This window comes from Podarcis erhardii, assembly GCF_964252035.2.
Source record: "Podarcis erhardii genome assembly, chromosome: 3".
In the NCBI taxonomy this organism is placed as follows: domain Eukaryota; kingdom Metazoa; phylum Chordata; class Lepidosauria; order Squamata; family Lacertidae; genus Podarcis; species Podarcis erhardii.
The window spans coordinates 52,326,509-52,344,134 of NC_138507.1; the positions used below are offsets into that span (position 1 = coordinate 52,326,509).

The following is a 17,626-nucleotide window of genomic DNA, read 5'->3' on the forward strand; positions in this document are numbered from 1 at the left end:
GTAATGCCCAATGCTCTGTGGATCATAGATCCATACAGCCTTCTTTTGGTGGTGGTGGGGCGGGACAACCACATGGGGTAGTGAGAATACCCCCTCATAGCTCCCCACATGTAGCACCCAGCTTCCTCCCTGTTAAGCAGGGGCTAGCTGCCCAGAGTTTCAAGGAGTTATTTCAGCCCCTCAGGTTTAGTGCTCTGTTCCCTCCTTCAGTGGTCATCAAGGTGCTTCAGAGAAGTAAGAGATGGCCTTCGGCACCACCTTTCTGTCTCCACACCTGCTTGGGCAACAGCCTGGGAAAGGACAACCTCTTGTTCTTGGCAGCCTAGCTCCGTGCCTTGCAAAGTGACTAGCAGGACATAATCTACAGTAATGTCCCTTAGCACATGCAAGTTGAGAGTTTGCAAGTGTTGGAGTCCTGGCAATTTCATCAAACTCCAACATCTTCAGTTGGAGGGAGCCTAATCTATCTCTGGTCAGCCAGCAACTATGGGGAAATCTTACATGAATAATCTGGTCAGATGCCAACTTTTACCCATTGTTAAGTTTGGAGAATCTCTCTAGACCCCTTCACTGAATCAGCAGTCTGTTGTGGCAAATAGATACACTCATCATTCACGCTAAAGGAGAAGAAAGAGAAGCCCTTTATTGTCAGCAAGTAGTTTCTTTCCCCTGTTGAAGGAAGTTTCTGCCACATATCTGCTGCATTCCCCATGAAGGAGAACAGTGGAACTGGCTGCAAAGTGGAGTGTACCTCCCACATTGGCTTCTGGCAAGCAGAAACACACACACAGTTCTTGCACATAAAATGTATTCTCATTGGCTGGCAGCTGGGCCAGCTCTTCTGTGCAAAGAAGAAAGCCAGACTTGACATTAAGAGGAGATTTACTCCCTGCCTTTTTTCTCTGCCTACAATCCTGTATCCTAGACAAGAAGCATCCTTCTTTCAGATGGCAGCAATAGCACCTGGGCTAGTCCTGGTGAGGGAGCAATACCAAGCATAGGCTATCCCTAGTATGGATGGATGCCTTCAAGCTGAGTCCAGGTAGCTCAGCATATTGTCAGGTCCCATCCCTTCAGTTTGACTTAGTGCAGGTGGCACTAAGCATGGAGTTTACAGCCTCAAAGGGGCTTGCTTTGTTTCTGCCTAAATGACAGATTATGTCCAGTTGGGGACTGGAAAATGGATTACCATGCCCAAGGGTTTATACCTTTTTTAAAACAAAAAATGGGTAAGGGTTCTGATATCAGAAGTAAAATGGGTATGAATCAAACTTCAGAGGATATGTATCAGAGCCATTCACACTCCACCAAGCCAAGCTATCTCAGAAGGGGAGACCCTTCACCTTTGCTCCCAGTCAAGTCCTTCCTGTCTGATCAGCAAGCAACAGGCCTCTGGCTCTGCTGACCTGTTACAGTGCTAAGTTTTTAAGTGAAGCAGCTTGTTTCTTTTTAGGCACCTTTTTAGGTACATTGCAGCAAGATTGTTGGGTTTTTTTTGGCTATGCTTTGACCCAAAGTCTGAAAAGAGCTTAAGGACACATGGCCTTTTGTGGCACAGCTTCCTGCACTCTTCCTGCACAGCTTTTCCTCCCTCCACTTGAAGCAAGAAAGCAGCTGGAGCTTGCCTCAGGCATTTCATTGTGTCTTGGCTAATGTGAGGGAGATGATGTTTAGCAGACCGCAATAAAATGACATAAATTACTTCCAATAAATGTCTGCAGCAAGAATATGATTTAATCTGCTGTTAATTTCTGGTGGCTGCTTTTACTTTAAATGATTTTTATAAACTTCTTAGGTCTTTATTGATAATTTGTAACTACGCTTTACAGTTAAACCATGACTAGGGCTTGAACGTACTATTAAAAATAATGTGGAAAGTACAGATTGAGCAACTATTGTTATTGTCAGTCATTCTGCAGACAAACATCTGTTTAGTATTTCACCCCATTATGCTTTACCACAATGGAGTAAATTGAGGTAATGGTTTTAGGGGAAGTGAAATCCAGGACAGACTCTAGATCAGGGGTCAGCAAACTTTTTCAGCAGGAGGCTGGTCCACTGTCCCTCAGACCTTGTGGGGGACCAGACTATATTTTTGGGGGGGAAATGAACAAACTCCTATGCCCCACAAATAAGCCAGAGATGCATTTTAAATAAAAGGGCACATTCTACTCATGTAAAAACACACTGATTCCTGAACCATCCACGGGCCGGATTTAGAAGGCAATTGGGCCGAATCTGGCCCCTGGGCCTTAGTTTGCCTACCCATGCTCTTGATTATCCTTCCTCTTTCTTGTAATCCTTATTTAACAGGCCATAATGCAATAGCTGTATATCAGATTTTGATATCTACGTAACATATCTCAACCTCTGCTTAATAAATTCCACCATCTTTCTCCACAACACTATAATCTCTAGATTCAGCTTTGTCTATTTTGCTATTATAGAAATCTAGATTTTGTTATGCATCCTGTCTTTCTAAGAAATTACAGTTCTGGCCACAAATTGTATCTGGGTGCTAAATTGTATGCGGTTGTGACTACACAATAGAAAAGCAGGCAAATAGTAATCCATGTGATATAATAATAAAGTGGAGAGCCTCCACAATGCTGCTGCTGCCCGTACCAGTGCCCCTGTTTTCCAGGGACCATCCCGGATTTACAGAAGCCGTCCTGGTTTCTGATTTGATCCAGGAATGTCCTGCTTTTCCTTAGGACGTCCCTATTTTTATAGGAGAAATGTTGGAGGGTATGCTGCTGGCTGCTTACCTAGATATCTGTATTTGTATTTGACTTTATTTACTTGGGAGTTGGGAATTTCAAAAAGGTAGTCAGCCCTGGCCTCCTTGCCCTCCTGCCAAATTTGCTTGTTATCTTGAAGCTTTGCCAGTGGAGCTGAGATATAATAGATATGTGAACTCACATTTTAATGCTAAATATTTATTTAAACATTTAAGTATACTGCTGTACTCAGAATATAGTGGCAACCAAAAATTTGCCATATCAGACAAGTTATATTGGTGTTCTAAACTGTTTTTTTTTTTTACTACTACTTCTTGATGCGGTACACTGAACTGCATCAAGTTTTGTTCAAGTTTTGGTCTAAACACAAAGGCAAAAATTAGTGGGCACTTTTTTGTAGTAAGATATAAACCACTTCTTTGTCAAAGTAATGAATAAAACAAACCTATTTTAAAATAAATCAGTAGTAACACAGTAGTCATAGCAACAAGGCAAAATCAACCAAAATCTTGCAGGAAAATGTATTAGTTTCTCTAAAATTTCAGCAAGGGTGTTATTTTTCATATTTGCTTAGGCAGAAGTTTCCAAAGCTTTGGAAACACTTTTGCAAAGATTCTAGTTCAAGTTGCATCATCCTTACTTTTTTTAAGACAGAGCAGCAAACAATGCTGATTAGTCAGATCTTATGGGGAATAGGAGATTTGGTTTTTCAGATTTGTGAGTTCCAGCTGTGAAGGGCTTTAAAGAATCATTGAGCTTGGAAGCAAATTGGTAACCAATGTAACTAGAGCAGAACAGGTTAAATATGGACATGACCTTTGATGGAAGACTTGCTACATTTGCATTGCTTGAAGCTTTCAAGGACATCTCCTCTACTGGAAGTTGCAGAAGTATGGATTAGTGTAGCAAGTTCTGAGCTACTTGGAATGGGGGAGAGTATCTTTTCTTAAGCAGGCCTGAATACAACAGTAACCCATTCACCTGCTCAGGCAACAGCACCCTATCACGGATAAAACTGCTCCTCTCCAGGGCAGAAATGCTCCCACTAATATAATCTTTGTCTTGTATGGATTCAGTTTCAGGGCAGAGATTGCTTCTCTGAAGAAATATAGATATGGGTGTCATCTTCTGATGACAGTCAACCCCAAAGCTTCTGAACTTGCTTGGTAACTTCACATTCTGTAGATGTTAAGCATTGGAGCTTAAGGCACCTTGGTTAGTCCCAGGTTGCTATCACTGTCCTCAGTAATAAAACTCTTTGTCTTACTGGGATGCAGCCCTTCAAGCACCAGCCAAATTTTGTAATGGAGCTAAAATAAATATTTTGGCCTACCATATCAAATGTTGTTGAGAAGTTGAACAAAATGTAGAGGGAAGTATTTCCCTTGGTCCTCCCTGGTAAATCATGTATCAAGCAGTTTCTGGCACATTGAAAAAGCTGAAGCCAAAACACATAACTCAGGAATGTCTGGAGTTGCTGTGTTATCTTGTGCTCAAATCATTTTGAGAAAGGGAGGTTGAAAACAGGCTCTAGATTGATTTGACTGCCCTTATCTTTAAAAAAATGTTTATTTAAGAGTAGATAAATCATTGCCTTCTTCAACCCCTGAGAAGCCAAACCTTTCTAAAGAAAGCATTATCAATTCTGGCAAATAAATAAATAAATCACAAAATTATTGGGCAAGGATCCAACTTGTACATGCTGGCCTTCACAACCCCAGTTATCAAATCCACATCTTGGAGGAGAAGTCAAAGTGACCTAAGCAATTGTTCTTAATGCTTCTGGTATATAGCTTGCATCAACAGTGGAATCAAGTTATATCAAATACAAGAGTAAAATTATGTATTGAAAACTTTCCTGGCAGTTAGAGGATGCATCTAGACCTCTAGGGATTCCTGCCTGTTTAAGAAATCCCATAGCATCTGCTGGATAAGATTAGAGGAGAAAGCTTTGTTTGACACAATCATTGCCACCTCATATACCTGCTGCTGGACACTCTAGTCTGTTGGATTCAACATGTGTAAAACAGGTACAGTGGTGCCCCGCAAGACGAATGCCTCGCAAGACGAAAAACCCGCTAGACGAAAGGGTTTTCCGTTTTGGAGGCGCTTCGCAAAACGAATTTCCCTATGAGCTTGCTTCGCAAGACGAAATGTCTTGCGAGTTTTTCCGACTTCCCCCCCTTTCCCCCCTTTTTTTCTAAGCCGCTAAGCCGCTTATCCGCTAAGCTGATAAGCCGCTAAACCGCTAATAGCGCTAATCCGCTAAGCCGTCAATGGGCTTGCTTCGCAAGACGAAAAAACCGCTAGACGAAGAGAATCGCGGAACGGATTCTTTTCGTCTTGCGAGGCACCACTGTATTTCCTTTTGGGTTGCCATCTTAAGTATATTAAGTTATGATGTTCAAATACTCTGGTAAATTTAATTTTGTGCTACATATTTTATTTCCTTTTATATCATTATTTTTATTCTATGTCTCATGCCCTTCAATACGATGCCCCTCTGTTTTATAGCTGCTATCCCTCAATTCTTCATCCACTGGTCATAAAATAAGTCATCTAATTTTAAATTGTATGAGGCATTAATTGGAAAAATATGCTAATATAGTTATAGGCTTCTGAGTACACACACTCTAATATTTTCCCTCAGTTCCCAACAACTGCTGTTACCTGCCAGCTGAAATTCAGGCCCCAAAGGACCCAAATCTATTTTTCTCTACACCCTCTGGTGGTCATGATTGGGAAGTATGTGGAGCAACATTTGCAGTAGATATTTAATATGTTTCCACCATAAAGCAAAAAAATGTGTGTTTTTCTGATGAACATTGAGCATTTTTATGATTGTAAGCATTAATTCAGACAGTTTCCTGTACTACTTGTTGAGGGCACTAGAATGATCCCAGGGAAAGGCTGGACCATATCTTCTGCCTCACCCCATATGCTGCATATCAGTTCTGCAAGTGAGGATGTAAGCACCCCAGGGAGCTGGACTGCAGGAATTGCACTTCCAAACCTTGCAGTTGAAACTATCATTTAGAATGCCCTATTAACACAAGCACACTCACTGTCCAGCATCTAGATTAGTGGAGTTTTATGCAGCTGCTTTAGAATGCAAATACACAGCTTTAATACTGCATCATTCTTACTAGGCAGGATCCAAATGTAGCCTTCTGCTAACAGAAGGGATCTTTCCATCTACAGAAGAAAGAACCAGGGAAGAGACTATATTTGCCAGTTTCCCCAAGCCCTCTGGAGCCTGTTTGTTAGTGAGTGTAAGGGGCTGCATGGGGAATTGACAAATGTTTCCTCCAGTGGTGTGCAATCAGTAGACTAGGGGGACTGGACTAGTCCCCTAAATGTTCCCGGTAAATTAGAGTATTAAAGCCTGGAGCCTCCTTCCCAAAATCCATGAAGCTTCTGCCTGACTTAGGGAGGGAGGCGTGATGCTCACACGCCTGATGTCGCGCCTCCCCACCCCCAATCGCTCTCACAAGCTGCCGTTTCTGGCCCTAACTGTTCTCCTATTAAAAAATTCACAGAACGCCACTGGTTGTCTCCCCACTGGTTGGAACATGGTTAGGACCCAAGCCTATGAGTTTGCTACCTTAATTTAATTAGAGACAAAACAGAATGATGAAACAGTGGGAGTGAAAGGGAATACTGGAAAAATGATGGCTATAGGCCTCAGAGTACACATTAGATCTATAAAATAGTGTGCTTTTTGTCCCTGATGTGGTGGTTGAAATTATGTCAGTAAGTGGGAAGGAAATTCCTATTGCTAGGGAAGTGATGAAGATGTGCTGGATTGCAACTCCTGTCAGCCCTAGTCAGTGTGGCCAGTGGTCAGGGATGATGGGGGTTAGCATAGGAAGCTGCTTTATATTGGGTCAGACCATCTAGCTCAGTTTTGTCTACATTGACTAGCAACTTCTATCATACGGTCTTCTGTTTTTGTATAATACAAATTTTAATATAATTTAACATAATTGATCAAGACTGCTCATCTAATATGCCTATAATTCCAGTTGCTGGGGAATCACAAGTGCGGAGAGTGCTCTGGTCCTGCTTGAGGATTTCCCACAGGCATCTGGTCGGCCACTGTGAGAACAACCTTCTGGAGTAGATGGGCCATTGGCCTGATCCAGCAGGTTCTTCTTAGGCTGTTAGTTTGCACAACAGTACCCAGAGTTCAACTTGAAGTTTTCCTGAGGTTTTTCAAACTGGTGGTTAAACAAAATGCTGGTTAGTAGTTTGTTTTACTTACAAGATTTCTTTCTGTGTTCCTTTAAAGCTAGTTATAATTGCACTATATGCTATTTTGTCATGTAATGAAACCTGCCATATTAAGTTAACTGTTCTATTCTTAATCTTTTCTACAGCTTGGGTTGGTTCCCTGTCTATGGGAATGATCTTCTTCTGTTCTCCCATAGTCAGTGTATTTACCAACCTATTTGGCTGCCGGAAAGTAGCTGTTGTTGGAGCAGCAGTGGCACTTGTTGGGCTTTTGTCAAGCTCATTTGTAAGGTAAGAATACACATTCCACTGACTTTTCTGAATGCACATGGCCTTTGGCAGTGTATCTTAATTTAGACCATTTTGGCTGACCGACGATATATGATACTGCCTGGCATCCTGATCGTATATCCTGAAGATACCACCACTACATAGCTTTAATTTGCAGCCCTTACCATACATTCTTTGTAGGTAGTGAGCACATGGCATGGTGGGTTATGCTGCACCTCTCTTCTGACATAGACAAGGCAGTATTATGTGCTACAAAATATTTGAAAGGCAGCCTTTCGAGTATTAAACTGTCATTTATGATAATCAAGTATTAAGCTCAATATGTTCAGGAGGAAAGCAAGAAAGTAAAGTTCAAGTGTCTACTCAAGGTTCTGTCAAACAAAATTTAAATGTAAGAAATACTCTGTGGCCTTATGATTTTCTAAACTGACTAAGTGGAGCAGAAATAATTAACATAAAAGAGTGATATTTGGCATTTATATAGTACTTTGGAGGGTTAAAATCATTTCACATAGATTACTTCAATAATATTTTATAAGAATGTCTAGGTTTCTTGCCTATGGTCCTGTAGTATGTTCAAAGCAGTAATGAGATTTTTAACTGGGTATGGAGCTGTGAACCAGCCCCTTTATTTGCTGCTCATTCTTGCAAGACAGGGCTGCACAGATAGTGCACCAAGGAAAGAGCCAGCATAATGATTACTAGTTGCAATGGCTAAATGTTATCTCCGGTATTGGAGCTAGTATGTCCCTGGATACCAGCTGTTGGGGAAGCTGAAAGGGAGAGTGCTGTTGCACTCATGTCTTTCTTATGGCATTCCCATAGGCATTGGGTTGGTCACTGTGGGAAACAGAATGCTGGACTAAATACGGTAGCTTTGGACTGATTTAGCAGGGCTGTTCTTATGCTCTTAATAAAATAAGAGGCATTCTTGTTTTCCAACGATGGAACCCTGTAGCACCTCATTATTGCCGTTGATAAGCACCTTGTATATGGGAGAGATTTCTGATTGAGAAGACAAAATGGAGAAGAGGTTAGTGGTGGTGTTATGGTATCCCTGAAAAGAAGCATTTCTTGCTTATTTGAGCAGATTTTTAGAAGGGAGAACAGTCTTGCCTTCTATTACCTTATGCCACATGCTAGGCATAAGCAGTTAGGTTATATTGGTGTCTTGCCCCCCCTTTTTTCTCCCAACTAGATTTGTGAAGAAACATTTTAGATGTGGCTGTCTGCTTTTCTTCTACCAAACACAACTCTATACTTTTTTATCTCTGTTTTAATGAGTCATAAGGTCTGATAAATATTAACCAGTATTTAATGCTACTTCCTCACTTATTAATGATGATGGCCTTGAATGAGTCTGTTGTACTGGAACATGTTCTAAAAGCTTTCAGTAAAATTAATATGCAGAGATATACTTTTCCAACTAAATTTAATTATCTTTGAATATTTAGTAGAGATAATGTATTCTTATTTTAAATAACATTGATTTATCCTGCACAGAGAGTTCTTGTTTCTTAAAACCTTACTAATTAATGATATACCTTTTTTGTTAACTAAACATAAATATTGGTTTCTTATTTTTACTGATGCCTCTCCTATGTTTTGTAGCTATTATAGAACAATGGAAAAAAGCAGGTTTATGATGCTTATAATAGTACATTAATCTTGATAGAACACACACATTGGATCCAGAGAACTGTGCAACTACCATGTACACAAGGGAGCTTGAATTAGTTTTTGTTTTAAAAATAGCAATTCCCCTATACATGCCACATGACAAATTTCATTTGAAACTCAGGTTACGTTATTTTTAAAATGTTAATTTCCAACAGCGGAGGGACTATTCAAAGCAATCTGTGAAAGAACTTGAGAATTGAATGAGGGGGGTGTCATTGGAAGAAAAAAAAAATGTTTTTAAACAATCCAATCTTCATGCCCAAGTTCTTGTGTGCACCTAAAGTTGTGCATCAGTCGCATCTGTATTTTTTGGCATAAGTAATTTTTTCCACTTCTAGGAACTTAGTAAAGCAAATAGAGTTCAACAGCTGCAGATGAAGTTTTTAATAAATTTCTCTGATAATCTATTTGCTCTTCAAGGAGAAGATAAGATGTGGGTAGCTTGCTTTTCAGAAACAAAGCATACAGAATTGTGGTTTCAATACATATTGTTCAGAGAGAACTCTTCCAGTTTTCCATTACGTGTATTAAACTAGGGAGAGAAGTCCATTAACACAGCTTCTGTTTTAGATCAACCATAGCTTGTCTTGTTGTTCAAGCCTGTACAAACTTGTGCTTATTCTTAACTATGGCTTGCTAGTTTGCTGGATCACAACCTACCCCACAAACCTGCAAATCAAATGAAGTCACATTTGAAGACCTCCCTGCTCATTCTGCCACCATGAGATGACGTGGGCCTTAGTAGTGTCCCAGTTGCAGAACTCCAACTCAAAGGAGGTTAAACTGATACCTGTTGCCTTTTAGACAGAAATTAAAATGCTATTATACTGCCAGATTCTTAGTATATATTAATCTTCCTAACTATCATTTTACTTCAACTCTTAATGCTATCTTGTTTTTATGTGCATTTAGTGTTTACTGTTTTAAACAAACTTGGGATCCCTTCTTAGGGACAGAAGGTAGCATAAAGTGTTTTTATAAGGAAAAATAAAAGAAATATGCAGAACATAACTGTTAACTTTTTCTGTTTTATTGTAGCTCACTTGGACCTCTATACTTCACTTATGGAATCTTATTTGGCTGTGGTTGCTCATTTACCTATCAGCCATCCCTGGTCATTTTGGGGCATTATTTCAAGAAGCGCCTGGGACTGGTGAATGGCATTGTCACTGCTGGCAGCAGCTTGTTTACTGTAACACTGCCCTTTCTTTTAACTGTACTGATTGACTCAGTTGGCTTATACAACACTTTCCGGATCCTGTGCATTTTTGTGTTCGTTCTCTTCCTGGCTGGTTTTACTTACAAACCTCTCATTCCCAGTGCCAAAGAAAATGAGGGAAAGAGCAAGTCCACATTTCCTCCTGCAAAAAATATTTTTAATTTTTCCATTTTTAAAATTAAGAGTTATCTAATCTGGGCTATTGGGATCCCAGCTGCCTTATTTGGATACTTCATACCTTATGTGCACCTAGTAAGTAAACTTATTTCTCTCTCTCATATAGATAGATAGATAGATAGATAGATTATTTTAAAGGAATATAAGAAATAGATACATTTTAAGTACAAATGAAGAAGATCCCAGGAACAAATCCTATATAACCTTGAACAGGAATATGTAAATATAAACTGTAGTTAATCTATGTATGATTAAAACAGAATTCTTCTGGTATAGAAGACCTGGTTATTTTAACTTAGTAGTTCTTTGTCTGGCTCTTAGCAGAATCTATTATAATTGAGTACATTCTGTCATGCCTCCTGTTGTTTTCAGCCAAACAATTGTTTTATTCAAGGCTTTGTGAAACTTTTAGATAAATCATACAGCAATTTCCAGAGGGGTAGCTGTGTTAGTCTTTTGCAGTTTATATATTTATCTCTAAGCTCTACAACTTGCAGAAGTTATGAGCCTTCTCTTTAGCATTTTTTTTTAAATTAAAAGGCTATGCATCTTCTTCATTTTATACATGTTTTATTAAATTTGGACATTTTTATATTGATTTAATAAGCCAAGTGATGCACAGTTGCTTTGCATCTGTATGCAACCCCTTTGTACAAGTCATGATTAAGTAAAGAAGTCTCTTAGTAATCATAGTTTCCTGTTTCATCGGAATTGGGGAACAATGGTTATCAGTTTGGAACAAGGTGCCTGTGAGAAAGTCCTACTAAATTCAGTGAAGTGTGCTCAGTTAGGTGGGTTTAGAATTGCAGACTAAATCTGGAGGATAGCTCCCAATATTTGGGCAGGAAGGATGGATCTGCTTTTGTGTGTCTAGTCCTTAGCACAAAGGCTATGAGACAAATAAGTCTCTCTCTCTCTCTCTCTCACTCACTCACTCACTCTCTCTCTCTCTCTCTCTCTCACACACACACACACACACTATTCCTGTGTCATTACTTAAAATATTAACTCTGATATAATTTGAAAATTGTAAAACCCTAGCAAGAAATATAAATCGTTTTTCTGGAATTGGTTATATTTGAAGAGTTTACAATCCTCAGAAAGCACATTTAAAGTATTTTCTGTCCCTTCCTTTGTTTCTGGGCGAATGCATCCCTTTGTTGCTCGGTATTATGATTACCAATACTGTGGTACTTAATCTATTGGAGAAGCATGTGAAGCCTATGGGGTAAGGTTTTTGTATGCAAAACTTAGGACAGATAGTGAGAGAATTTACATTCTTGCTTTTCTGCATCACAACAGAACTGGCAGCATGTAGATACATCTACAACTCAATGTGTTACCTCAGTTCTACTGCATTTCCCCTTCTCTCCCTTACCCCATTTTCCTCCCCTCCTCCCCTTTTTTCATCTACTCTGTCTGGTTTATTTCTTACTAATAACTGGCTGCTTGTTCTAGTAGCCTGCTCCCTTTCCCTGTTCCGCCCCTTGGGTGTTCTAACATGGAGAAATTTGATCCAAGTTGTTTGCTACAAATTGTAATAAATTAAAATCTTAGGAAGCCGTGACAAAACCAACATGGGGAGCATGAGACCCAAACTGGTTTCTCAATGGACAGAGCACATTGCAGTGTGTTTTTCAGACTCCATCCCATTGGCAGAAGGAAGCATGCATATACAGGTGTTCTGTACACCTAGAAAAACACCCAAGCAGAAGTCTACTTCAGATTTTACTGCAGTGTGATGTGATATTTTGAACGTTTGCTTACATTGATGCTTAAATAATTTACAATGTCTTTGTTTCCTCCTTTGCAAATCTTTGGTGTTGGTGTTGACTTGATATATAATACAATGCATGTCTTGTAAACTGGATAAATCATTTGAGCTGGCAGCTGTGGCTTCTTTAGAGAATATCCTTGCTCATTTTTGAAGTATTGAAATTGTTTGTGGTAGGGATCTCTGTTCCTGAATAAGTGCAACTTCAATTTTGTGAATGTCATAGGTTTGCATCTAGCGTTTGATAGAAAGGGTCTAGATAAACCCAAGAGGACCTCCTGGTTTCAGTGTTTATCCTACCTTCTGTATATCTCAGATATTTCCTGCATGGACCTTTTTTTTCTTCTGGTAAATGGGTATGCTTTGTGTATTGATCAAGACTTTTTATATATCCATGTATCTTTTCTAAAATTGAATTTGTACTAGGAAATAGAAATGAGGTCAGCCTGCTCATGAGGTGCATTGAAGGCCTAACTCAGGCAAGAAATAGTAGTTCCGAATAGATTGCCTTGTGCTCTAACTACTGATGATTCGTGGTATCAGGGGAAGCAGCTCCAGGATGCTGCAAGACAAGTGCAATGTGTGCAGACACCCTGTAACTGTGCCGTGACATCTCCATATTGGTGATGCTCTTGAGCAGGCATAGGCAAACTCCGGCTCTCCAGATGTTTGGGACTACAATTCCCATTATCCCTGACCACTGGTCCTGTTAGCTAGGGGTGATGGGAATTGTAGTCCCAAACATCTGGAGGGCCGGAGTTTGCCTATGCCTGCTCAAGAGCAATGACTAGGAAGCCTGCTCACAATGGACATCTGCTATCAATTTGGAGCTGAAAGACAACCTGATAATAGACAGAGGTAGCTAGCTTGTTCAGCTAGGGCTGTGAATAAGGCTACTCCATTGAAAAACACCAGTAGCATTATGTATAATGATGAAAACTCATACCTGAAACATTGCTAACGCTGCTTGTCTAACCCCATCTTAACCTTCAGTGTCTGGATTCTCAACAAGTTCTCATTAATGAACTATTGACCCCCCAAACCCTTCAGACTAAATTCCTGAAGTTCAGCTTTAGATTGTTTGGAAAAGATTATAAAACAATTTACTTCCCTTTGGATTTACCTCTGCTGTGTCTGCCCCTGCCCAGTGCCTAAGTTTAAAATTGGAGGACTGTAGCAACTTTGGTATGTGCCTTAGAGGGCTGCTGGAGAACAGAACCAGAGAAAAGTAGAGAACCCCTGCCCCTGTAAACACACATACCTTCCAATTGCCAGAGAGGCCCTTTGGATCCAGCCTTAAATAATACTTGGCAATATCTTTTTTTAAAAGGAAGAATCACTTTGTGGATATTTTACCCAAAATGTAGAGCACTGTGTGTCAAACTTACTGTGATCTTCAAAACAAGTGTCTGGGGCACAACCCAGTCTTGGCAAGCATAGGTTCCAAATTCTGTATGAATTTATGAATTAACTCCTAATTTACTTTTACTGAGTTAAGCATTTACTGAGCGTTTTGCATAATTGTCTCGATAAGAACTAGCTGCTTTAAAACAGTATTTTCTATGCCTGTATAAAAATAAGTTCTGGGTGACTGTAATTCAAAATGAGAATTACTATTTTGATTATCTTTTTAGATATTCTCAAGTATGGCTGTTAAATATATTTATTCCCACTATCCTCCTCTTGTGTACTTTCCCCTCTTTCTCTCTTTCTGTTTCTTCTTCATCCATGCCACCTTCTACACATTTTTTCCTATCAAAAGTTAATATGGTACCTGTGTATTACAGTGCCATCTTGATTTTTAGCTGGACATTTTCTAAGGCACCAGATCTTCAGTGGCTCCTGTGTGCTGTACTTGCTTTTCTAATCTTTACATTTATCTTCCTTCAGATCTCAACTTCTGCTGCAATTTGACTGCCCAGGTTAGTGAATTTCCCCCCCTTTATACTGCATTTCTTACTATGCATTTCTTATCTCTTCTTTGCACTTGTCAATATTGACCTGGCAGTCTAGCCCCTTTACTTCCATCTGAAAGTGATACATTATAGATGTTCATTTTAAAAATGTCAGGAAACTATTTTTCCCTCCACAGAATAGTACTCTCTTTAACAGTGTTCTGCCGTGTTTGCACCAGGCCAAACTGGTGACTGTTCATCATAATTATCAGTGACTACTTATCAGTGCTATTTTTGTTGGCATATAGAAATATTCTTCTCTTGAAACTTCTATAAAATATTGGAAGAGGGAAAGGGCAGAAGAGCCAAAGGAATGTGAGGCATGAATGTTAAATGCAACGAGGCAGTAGCATATAAAATGTTGGCTGACATCAAATGTTACTTCTCATGATAGATCATTTTACTTCCTTGTTCCAGAGATTTAGAGCAATAATAATAATAATAATATTTATTTCCATCAGCCACTAGCCATAGCAATAAAATAAAATAAAATAAAATAAAATAAAATAAAATAAAATAAAATAAAATAAAATAAAATAAAATAAAATAAAATAAAATAAAATAAAATGTACTGGAGATACATTCTGCAAGTTTTCATCAATAATCAAATAATAGATCTTATTCGAATTGGCCCTGCTAATTTTTTTGCAGTTTTTGCTGTCACCTGATTATCTTGATCTGCTAGAAGAAAGGACACATTGGCAATGGTTGAGGGACCTGGTGTAAATAGTAGTAGAGGTGTAATAACCTCATTCCTCAAATCTTTATAAAGAATGCAAGTTAGAAACACATGAGCTACTGATTCAATACTGCCATCTCTACATGGACATAACTGTTTTTCCAGTGAAATTTTTTGAAATCAACCGTCAAGTAAAACTGAAGGGAGTATATGTAATATTGTGTAAGTGAAAGCTCACCTGTATTTTGGAATTGTTAAATTTTGCAAATAGGGTGCCAACGTGTCAAAATGACTAGGTGGGAAATAATCATACCATGGACAAAATTTCTTTATCATGGCCAAATCATTCTGTCGCTCAATATCATATAGGCACCATCTAATTAAATTATTTGCTTTATTGAAACTCAGTGTTAATAACTGTTGTGGTGATAAACCAGAAAAGTAAAGTTTTTGGTTGACAATTTTAGTCCAAGTGCTCTCATGACAATTTTGCGATACTAAGGGTAGTAGACTGGTGGGGTTTAAATTCAGCTGAAGCCAATAACTGAATGTCCTACACCAAATTTGTAATTCAACAGAGGGGAAATTAGCCTCCAAGCGCAATGAAGCATTTGGAACACAGGATGAAAGAGAAAAAAAATGCAGTAGGAACTTAGATTGAACAGCTTCTGTAGATACAAGGTGAGCGCCTGTCCAAAGCTGAGCTCCATATAAATAACTGCTAGAAGTTTAGCTTGAAACACTTTTAATTGCTGATGGTATGTAATTGCCACCTTTTGTATGCACTTTGAGACACATTTTTCTTTGCATATTTCTGATGTGCTCCCCATGACTCTGTTGACTGAAAAATAAGGCTGAGGTATTTTAAGACTTTAACTTGTTCGATCAACTGATTATCCATATACTCTAAACTTGTGGCTTAGAGCAAGTTACAGCAAGTTAATCCAAACAGGTTAGGGATTTAATTTTTAAAGCACAATCCTATGCATGTATGCTCAGAAGTATGCCCCAGTGAGTTCAGTAGGACTTACTGCAAGTTAACTGTATATGATCACAGCCTGAATCCCCCATGGCCATACCCAGTTCATCATCCATTGTATTACTTTCCACATGAATCTATATTATAATCAAATTACTCATTCTCTTGAGGCTGTGATCCTTAATGTGAATCCACATGTAGCATGTATATAAGCTTAATGACAGTGCAGTGAGCTTCACAAAATGCAATGAAGTTTCTGAGCCTTTCCCACCCAAATAGAAGCTAAAACTATGCTACCATATTGGCCCGAATATGAGCTGCACTTGAATATAAGCTGCACCTTTACAATTGGAGTGGGGGGAGGAAAAAAAGAAAAAATACTTGAATATAAACTGCTCTATTCTTCACTGCTCCTGGCTGCATACTAGGCCAGGGGCAGGGGAGCCGCACTTTGTTGCCAGTGGCCTCACAGAGTGATATAATAGCTTTGATGTCACTCTGTACAAAACATTAAAATAGTGCTGCTTTTACAATGTTCATTTATGAGCCTCTTTTATTATCTAATGCCATAATTAGTGCAAAGGACCAATAAATAATATTAACCTTAGGGTTATTGAAAAGGCTGAGTACACACACTTCCAAAGTCATCATTCATTTATATTTAATAATTTCTGTATTGCCTTTCAAGAGTAAAATTATTCCCAAGGCAGTTCACATAAGCTGCAACAATAAAATAGAGTAAATAACATTTAAAAGTATTTCAAGAAATTAAACCTATATTATTAAAATAAGAAATCTAGCATGGTGCAAGGCACTTAAATTCCCAGTCATTGTTAGTTTTTGTAAGACTAGATAAATAGATCTTGAAAATATCCAGGGATGGGGCCAAATATCTAGTGGGATAGTATTCCACAGTTCTGCATCCACTGCTAGAAAATCTCTGGCCCGTGTGCTTGGCAAACTAATTTACTTTGCTTGTGGGGATCTCAACAGAACATCCTCTTAAGGTACAGGCAAACTTGTATGAATATAGTCAATCATTTTAAGTTACCTGATCCCAAACTGTTCAGGGCTTTAAAGGTCATGACCAGCACTTTAAACTGGGCCTGGAAACACACTGGCAATAAGTGCAACTGATGCAATATTTGTATAATGGGTAGCATTCAATGCACTTGTTCCATTAACACAAGGATTTATATTTGTACCACAGAACTTTCCCTCCCTCTCCACCTGGAGAGTTGGGATAACCCCTTAAACAGATTTAGGGGTTCTGCAAGTAAGCAGGGAGTTCCATTGCATATACATGAATCCTGCTGACAGAATGAGTTACTAGTGCTACATTCAATGCAACTCAATATGCTGCTTACCTGGTTCTAGCCTGGAGTTGTGGCCACATTTTTTACCAGTTGAGGTTTCCAAACAGTCTTTAAAGGTAGCCCAACATATTGTTTTATAGAATGTATTATAGTGTTTTCTATAATACACAGAGTATATTATAGTGGCCAATTTAGGATGTCAGTAGTGCATGGATAACTGTGGCAATGCCCATTCTCTTTAGTTCGTCACAGCCGTCAGATCAGCCTAAGCTGATGAAAGGTACTTCTGGCCACAGCAGCTACCTGAGCTTCCCCAAGTCGTGCTGAGTCCCAAGAGTATACCCAAGTATTTTAGGAGGTGTCCTAGACCAGTTGCAGTCCTCTGTCCAGAATAGTCTCTTTCCTTACCCACAACACTTCAATTTTAGATGAATTAAGATCCATCTTGTTCACCTTTATCCTGTCCAATCTAGCTACCAGCCATCAGTTCAGTACTTCAGAAACCTGCCTACAGGCTGGCTCAATACATTTTGCTGCCTAAGGCAAAGGAAAAGATAGTGCCCTCCCCAAGGCACATGCAGA

General features: G+C 39.1%; 1 protein-coding gene across 1 annotated transcript in view; it reads left to right on the plus strand.

Annotated features, from left to right (window-relative positions):
* The window catches only part of SLC16A10 (solute carrier family 16 member 10), a 42,642-nt gene that overhangs the window by 12,026 nt on the left and 12,990 nt on the right, over positions 1–17,626 (plus strand). Inside the window, exons 2-3 of the mRNA XM_081857174.1 lie at positions 7,121–7,265; positions 9,984–10,416. Of these exons, the coding sequence (XP_081713300.1) occupies positions 7,121–7,265; positions 9,984–10,416 (578 nt within the window). The remainder of the gene's footprint in view (positions 1–7,120; positions 7,266–9,983; positions 10,417–17,626) is intronic.